Source organism: Euprymna scolopes, chromosome 22 (genome assembly GCF_053919585.1).
Source record: "Euprymna scolopes isolate OS-2025 chromosome 22, ASM5391958v1, whole genome shotgun sequence".
NCBI lineage: Eukaryota > Metazoa > Mollusca > Cephalopoda > Sepiida > Sepiolidae > Euprymna > Euprymna scolopes.
The window spans coordinates 33,739,343-33,748,252 of record NC_136503.1 but is presented as its reverse complement, the minus strand read 5'-3'; the positions used below and the strand labels follow the sequence as shown (position 1 = coordinate 33,748,252).

Genomic DNA, 8,910 nt, shown 5'->3' with positions numbered 1-8,910 from the left:
TATTATTGTTTGCATATATAAGTATATAGAACCCCACCCTCTTATTGCTAGGCGACAAGGCGGGACTCCACGTATTTGTATACCGGCAACCGGCTGCAAGATGCCTTCCTGAAACTGCATGTCAAACACATGTTTGCCTCAACGAATGGTGACATCTAAAGTATGTGTGACACGAAGTTGCGCCTCATGGATCACCCAAAATGTTATAAGGGACATAATTACGGATAGCACCGGATACAAAACGGTGTATAAAAGAGCGTCTTGAATTGTCTTGGAGTCAGTTCAGTGGTACGCACTAGCCCGATCGTCTCGCGTCTTACACTCTCCAAGTGTAGTCAGGATTAACCAAGCTCCCAGGACGAGCGTTCCGCTCACACACGTTAAGTTACCTTTTTCCTTTACCTTCATTTACGCGTATATCAACTTCAAGGCGAGCAGCCATTTTGTATTGTGTATTATTCGAAGTACGAATAAACCTTTTTGTTACGCATTCCACTCGGCGTATTTTGTCATGTTATTATATACCGTCAAAACGGGATATAACAGTTGGCGACAAGGATGATTCTTATCTCTTAACAGAGATAAATTACCGTACTAATAGGACTGTGTACTATTCAAATTTACAAGGATTTCGTTACTGAACACGTACGGCAAAGAACTATTCGAAATTGTCTTACATAAAGTACGGATTTCTCCGATATGAACTCACGGAAAGGTAATAAAATTGTACTTGAAAGATATTGACACGGTAAAGTGAACTTTATTTATATTTTTTGAAGAAAAAAATATGTGAGGAACGCAGGCGGAATTCGAACCCGGCACCTTTGGATTACGTTTTTGGAAGAAAAAAAAAGAACTTTTACGATTTTTTGTTTCTCTAAATTAAACAGACTATTGTTATAATTTAATTTTTTTTTCTTTCGTGCAACCGTATTTTTGTTGAAAACAGTTTGCTCATTTTCGGGCATTATTCGTTGTGTAAATTTGAAAAGTATTATTGTGTAAAATTACGTTTAGGCAGAATTACTATTGCTAAATTGTATGAACTGTGTGGAAACATTTATTCTTTCAAGACTTGTTGCTAATTGGCGAAAAACGTATACTTACGAAATTTTGTGGAATCATTGTTGTAAATTTTAGAAAGACATTTTCTTTTTTAAATATGGAACAATTGGCTGAGTTGACGAAAGTGCTAACTCTTAGCGTTCAGGAACAGTAAAAAATGACACAACAATTCTTAGTGCAACAACAACAGCTGCAACAACAACAGCAAGAAATAACACAAAAATCTTTAGAGGCACAACAAGAACAAACAAAAATACTTCAACGCCAAATGTCGACTCAACAAAAGAATTTGGAAAAATTAATTCAAACCTCGACAACTGAGAAAAAAACGCATTTTTCTGCAGAAGGTATTTCAAATTCTTTGTCGGAATTTCACTACTCTCCCGATACTGGCGTTACATTTCCAGCATACTATAGAAGGTATGAAACAGTTTTTACAAAGAGGTGTTCGGATTGGACGGACGAAGAACAAGTCACGCTGTTGCTCCAAAAACTGGGTACTGACGAAAACACTAAGTACGCTAACTTAATTTTACCCAAAAAACCGGAAGTGACCCTTGAAGAGACAATTAATACGTTGTCTAGAATATTTGATAAAAGAGATAGCCTTTTCCACTCTAGATATAAATGTTTGAATTTACAGAAATCGGAATCTGAAGACTATTTAGAGTATGCTTGTATTGTAAATTGCTTATGTGAATCATTTAAATTAAATGAAATTTCTGCGGATTTATTTAAATGTTTAATCTTTGTACAGGGACTCACAGAACCAAGGGACAAAGATATCAGATCCCGGATCCTGACAATTATGGAGTCGGACCCAAATATAACTTTACAAAAAGTTACCGAGGAATGTCAACGTCTCATTAATATCAAGAGAGACAACACCCGCATTGAAGAAAAAAGCGTTTACAAGGTACAACATGTAAAAAGGCAAAGGACCCCTGGAACTTACAAGACCCAAGAACAAAGGACCCCTAGAATGCACAAGTACCAAAATTGTGAATGTTGCGGAAGTACGAGACACACCAAAAAGACCTGCTGGTTCAGGAATAAGATATGTTACGAATGTGGGTTCAAAGGCCACAAGGGAACGTGCTGTGACCAGAAGAAAAAACGAAAGACTGACAAAGTGAATGCGCTTCGCACAAGGAAAGAGAAAAGTTGCGAAAGGCATAAGTATGTCAGTGTTCACATAGATGGACATCCTGTAACATTACTCCTGGATAGTGGTTCGGACATCAGCATCATAGATGAAGATATCTGGAGAAGGATCGGTCGACCCGAACTAATGGAAACCAGCAAGATGGCGAGGAGTGTGTGCGGCAAAAAGTTGGAATTTAAAGGAGAACTGAGGTGCAACGTGACATTTAATGGTCGGACACGCACGTCCAAAGTGTACGTGGTTCCAGGAAGGAACACAAGTCTGTTTGGAGTGGATTGGTTTGTCCTGTTTAACTTATGGGAGCGACCAGTTAATTCTTTTTGTAATAGGCTGAACACAGAGAAAGCAAACCAAGTGGAAGACTTTCTGGACGATGTAAAAGCAGAATTTCCAAGGGTTTTTGCTGAAGGACTTGGACATTGTGTGAAAGTAGAAGCCAAATTTGAAGTGAAGAAAGATGCCACCCCAGTGTTCAAACCTAAAAGAAATGTACCGTTTTCATCGATGGACGCAATCGAGAAGGAGTTGGAAAGACTTCAACAGTTAGAGGTTATTGAAAAAGTTGACCATACGGATTGGGCCAGCCCGACGGTATATGTGAAGAAAAAAAATAACAAAATCAGGGTCTGTGCGGACTTCTCAACAGGCCTTAATGACTGTTTAAAGGACCACAATTATCCCCTTCCGTCGGCAGAAGATCTATTCTCAAAACTAAACGGAGGAAAATTTTTTTCCAAGATAGACCTCTCAGACGCGTACTTGCAAATCAAGGTCAATGATGAATGTTCAAAGTACCTGTGCATTAATACGCACAAGGGTATCTTCAAGCTAAAGAGGCTTCCTTTTGGCTTAAAGGTCGCCCCTGCTTTGTTTCAACAGATAATGGATACGATGCTCGCAGGGTTGGAATTTGCGATGGCATACCTTGACGATATCTTGATAAAGAGCAGTAATTTGCAAGAACATAAGAAGCACGCCAGAGAAGTACTTAAGAGAATAGAGGGGTTTGGTTTCAGATTGAGTCCGGAGAAATGCGATTTCTTCATGAAAAGGATCAAATACCTGGGTCAAATAATTGACGAAGATGGACGAAGTCAGATCCACAACGGACCGAAGCAATTGATAAGATGCCTGCCCCAGACTCAGTATCAAAACTACAGTCATTTCTGGGATTGGTACAATACTATGCGATATACATCCCTAATGTACATAATTTGAGAGCTCCTCTTAACGAGCTACTAAAAAAAGGAAGTAGATGGAATTGGACAAAGGAATGTGAGTCTGCTTTCCAGAAAATTAAGAAATGTTTACTATCAGATCTGCCATTAGCACATTTCGATCCAGAGAAAGAGATTGTACTAGCAACGGACGCCAGTGATTACGGAGTTGGTGCTGCATTACTCCACAAGTATGAGGATGGAACAACAAAAGCAATCTCTCACGCGTCAAGAACTTTGATTGCAGCTGAGAAAAACTACAGCCAGATTGAAAAGGAGGCTCTCTCAATAATATTTGGAGTAAAAAAGTTTAACCGTTTTCTCCATGGACGAAACTTCATATTACAGACGGATCATAAACCATTAATCACGATATTTGGATCGAAGAAAGGCATCCCTACGCATACTGCAAATCGACTACAGCGATGGGGTGTAACTCTCTTAAACTATCAGTTTAAGATGGAGCATGTGTCATCAAAAAAGTTAGGACACGCGGATGCACTGTCAAGGTTGATTCCAAAAAGAAATGAAAGTTTCGAAGAGACGGTAATTGCAGCTCTTAAAGATGAAAGCGAATGCTCAAATTCAATGTGCAATATGATCCGTGAACTCCCGGTAACTCTAGAAGAGATTAAAAGAGAAGCTGCAAAAGACGTTTTTATAAAGCAAATGAAAAATCAAGTAGGACGGACGGAAAGAAATAAGATGGCAAGAGAAATTACACCTTTTTCCATTTGCGAAGATGTGCTTATGTATGCCGATAGAATCGTAATTCCACAGGTATTACGAAAAAGAATGCTAAACGAATTTCACACAGGTCATCCTGGCATTTCAAGGATGAAATCCCTAATTAGAGGTTACGTGTATTGGCCTGGTATGGATAAAGAGGTGGAAAACTGTGTCAAAGCGTGCAAAGGATGTCAATTAGCAGCCCGAGATCCGCCTGTAAAAACGACCCCGTGGCCAAAGACGGACTTGCCCTGGTCACGACTGCATATTGATTATGCCGGACCCCTAAAAGGTTTTTTTTACTTAATTGTAGTGGACTCTTTCTCCAAATGGCCGGAGATATTCAAGATCAGACATCCAACAGCAAGGAACACTGTAAGTGCACTTGACGAAATTTTCAGCCGGTTTGGTGTACCAAAGACCATAGTGAGTGACAATGGTACAGCATTCACAGGTTACGAATTTAGAGAATTCTGCAACTCACTGGATATACAGCACATCACGACGCCTATTTACCATCCTAGGTCGAATGGGTTGGCAGAAAAAATTTGTGGACACGTTTAAGCGGGCATTAAGGAAAAACATGAACATTGACACAGATGAGCGGACAATACAAACATTTCTAGCGATCTACAGAGTAACCCCAAATCCAAACAATGATGTAAATTCATCCCCTGCAGAACTTATGTTCGCCAGAAAAATTAGATCCATTTTCGATAGACTTCTACCGGATAAAAAGAAAGTTGCCAGAAAAGAAAACTTTAATGTAAAGTGCTATTCCCCAGGAGATAAAGTTTATTTTAAAAATTTTCAGAATGGAAAGAATCATTGGATGGACGGTATTGTTAAGAAAAGAATTGGGAACATGGTCTATACTATTCAAGGTCCCAGTTTTGTCTGTAAAAGACATGTTAACCAAATCCGTTCCAGAATTTCGGAAAATACAGAGGAAATTCCAATGGAAACGTTGTGCGACACATTTGACATTCAAAAACCGGTGGGTATACATGGACCCATGAATGTATCCCCTGAACATACCGCACGGGCTGAACAGAATTCTTTACCAAAGGAAACTCTGACCAAAAGGAAAAGCACACGTAAAAGGAAAGTCGTCAGGCGTTTAAGTCCTGATCCTAAATGGAAGCGATATTAAAGCTAAAATCGGGAAGATTTCAGCTTCAGGGGGAGGTGTTATAAGGGACATAATTTCGGATAGCACCGGATACAAAACGGTGTATAAAAGAGCGTCTTGAATTGTCTTGGAGTCAGTTCAGTGGTACGCACTAGCCCGACCGTCTCGCGTCTTACACACTCCAAATGTAGTCAGGATTAACCAAGCTCCCAGGACGAGCGTTCCGCTCACACACGTTAAGTTACCTTTTTCCTTTACCTTCATTTACGCGTATATCAACTTCAAGGCGAGCAGCCATTTTGTATTGTGTATTATTCGAAGTACGAATAAACCTTTTTGTTACGCATTCCACTCGGCGTATTTTGTCATGTTATTATATACCGTCAAAACGGGATATAACCCAAAACACTTAGTAGCTGGGGATGGCTCAATTCTAATGAGCATAATGTATAATCGCATCCGAGTTCTGCCGACGACGACGTCGATATACGCGTGTGTGTGTGTCGAATAATCAAGGTCGTGTGTACCGAAAATCCCGAGACTACAACGAATGAAATGTCAAAGAAATAATTGAAATTTCAAAAGGTCATTTAGATATAAAAAGGGCAAGTACAACTGACGAAAATGGAACATACAAATAGAAATTCGAAGTAGAGAAAAACTGTCAACGCCTCTTTTGTAAAGGGACCAAACATCAGTAGATTATTTTCATACCGCGAGGTAAAATACCAGGTTGAGAAACTGGCGCGATCTATCATTCTATCGAGAGTAGATAGGACTCTCTTAAGCCGTAGTACGCACCCCATCTAGTGATGGCCTCACGATCAAATATGCCCTTGATAGCCCTGGCGATTTGAATTACACTACAAACTCGTGTAGTGAGTTTAATCGCTGGATAAATTTTCTTGAATTGTGATGAAATTTGGTTTAGGATCACAAGGAGGACCATTTTTGCTCTTAAACGTTACTTGTAGCGAAACACACTCATTGATAATTAAAAGCCTTCAGTATCACCTTCGAACATAAATTTAGTTCTAAAAAAATGTCACAATTTTATACAAGAAATCAATTTTATATATATTTCAAAATTTCTTCTGGATGAATGAATCGAAGAAAAGAAAATAATTCAAACCATATTTGTTGTAATAAAATGTATGATATTTCAGAACGAAAATGTCGTTGGGAATTCAAACAAAATGTTACAGCATTGTGAAAGAGAGCAAGGTTTTTTAACGACACATAGCCGTTAATATATTTAAAGGATATGATGAAATTTAGAATAAAGTCATAATTTTGATTAGAACAAATATATTTTCACATATTTATATTTTATTTTCTTCAATTCATTTACCCAGAAGAAGTCTTAAAATAAAGACGAAATATTGATGGACGTATGACTTGGTTTGTTCCTTTTTTATTTCTTTTACTCGTCGGAATACTTTTCTATTATTTTCATTATATTTCAACATATATATGTTTTCCGGATGATAACGTTTTATTTCAGCAGGCGAAATAACGTGAAACAAATACAAAAAAACCCCAAAACTCTCCCAGATATCATCAGATAGGTATAGTTAGAATTATATGGTATGTATATTTGTATTATATAGATATTATATGTCTAATATATATAAGGGGAACCAGCCTGGTTATCAGAGTTCTTCATCAATAGGTTTTGTCCTACAATATCTATATTTACTTATAGAATAGACAATTTTCCTTTTATTTTGGATCGTTTTATGCAGTATATCCGTTTTTCGTTTCAGTTTTTTCTTTGTTTTTCTATATGTTTTATGTATTTATATATATTTTATATATATTTCTGTGTTTGCATATATATACTTGTCAAATAATCAAGGTCGTGTGTATCAGGAATGCAGCTAACGACACTCAAACGTCAAACAAAATTAATAATTGAAATTACGAAAGATCATTTGGATAAAACAAACGCGAATGAAGCTAGCAACAATCAAACACTACACAAAAATAATAAAAATTTCAAAAAGCCAATTTTAATAAATCAATGTCGAGCGCGGATGCACTAGATAGAGGCTTGGAATCGATTGTCAAAAGAGAGAAATGTCAGATTTCAAAAGTCGCTGGCAATTACACAACAGCGGGATGAATTGAGTTGAAACTTATTTTGGGTTTCGGCAAACAGTATCCGAAAATCAGTCGTCGAATTTCTGGGTGCACATTTTCCTTCTACCGCTCCACTCATTGGGTTCGTCGTTGCCCACTACCAAATCCCACAATAAAACTGTCGTTATATGTTTAGAAAATCAATGTGTTTTCATTATTCAGAGTACGGTCGGGATACTACATATGTTCGTGTTTGTGCATATGGATGTCAGATTGTCCTTTTGAATAAAAAATAATTTTGTTTTTCCTTTGCAGGTATTGCTTCTGCTAATACAGCTGTGTACGTGGCTGAATGTTCTCCTAGCAATTTACGTGGCCGTCTGATTGGAGTAAGTCAGCCATTCTTGACCATTGGCATTTTAATTGGAATATTCATATCGGTGCTCTTCAGCTACGATCTGAACAACGGATGGAGGTAAGTACTGCAAAATAGTATGCATTCTTTCAAGGTGTACAGTTGAAAAGATGATTTATGCACTATGTAATTTACGTGGAATATATATATATCTATAAACACACACACATATATATATACATACATATATGTATATATATATATATACATACTATTATATAGAAGTCACTTTGTGTATGTGTGTGAGTTCTTTCCTCATAGGTTCCGAAACGGCTGAGCCTATCTTTTGCAAATTTCACATAAATGAAATTTATATGCCACTGCTCTTAGAGATGTTTTGTACAGAAATTCATCCGATTAGTATCGAAAATCGAAAACATCCGATTAAAAATTACTCTTTTTTTCTCTAAAAAGAATAATTTTTATAGGGAAATATTTTTTCGTTACACCGGCTAGGGGGGATAATAAATTTTAAACAAATCGTTTCGTTGTAGAGAATTTGACTATAGATCGAATGGTCGCTTATTCAAGCCCGGGTGTACCTTACCATTTAATTTTAATTGTTTCTTAGTAATGAGTCCAATTTACGATAAAAGAAGAGGTACCATTTTAAAACTAAACGTTAATCAACAGTGACTTTTCCAGGGCATTCATCGTCAATTCTAAATATCAGCTGATGTGATATTGTAAGCAAACATACACGGAATTTGATAAGCGACATTAAAATTAACATTATTATTAAAAAAAATTGCGAATTAGTCCACTGGGCAAATTATTCTTTGCTATAGATAATAATCAATAGAGGATTGATTCTATAATAACACATACACAATCTGCATAAATTAAAATATCATGTTGTACGACCGGGCAACGCCGGGCGTCCAGCTAGTATATGTATTTAAACAAACATTATCAAAGAGGACAGAAAGCTTCTGTTTTATTATACCCTTTTTTTTACTCCATTCTTTTTATGATCTTTTTTGTGTGCGAATCAAAAATCTTCATGAAAGTCCTATATGCATTGTTGCAAACATTTTTGCCGTTCTCCGGCATCGTCAGACAATTTACGGTATACTAGGGCGAATGTAAAGGACATTAAAAATGT

General features: G+C 37.1%; 1 protein-coding gene across 1 annotated transcript in view; it reads left to right on the top strand.

Annotated features, from left to right (window-relative positions):
* The window catches only part of LOC145243696 (proton myo-inositol cotransporter-like), a 101,250-nt gene that overhangs the window by 40,121 nt on the left and 52,219 nt on the right, over nucleotides 1-8,910 (top strand). Inside the window, exon 2 of the mRNA XM_080106754.1 lies at nucleotides 7,706-7,865. Coding sequence (XP_079962880.1) covers nucleotides 7,706-7,865 — 160 coding nt within the window. The remainder of the gene's footprint in view (nucleotides 1-7,705; nucleotides 7,866-8,910) is intronic.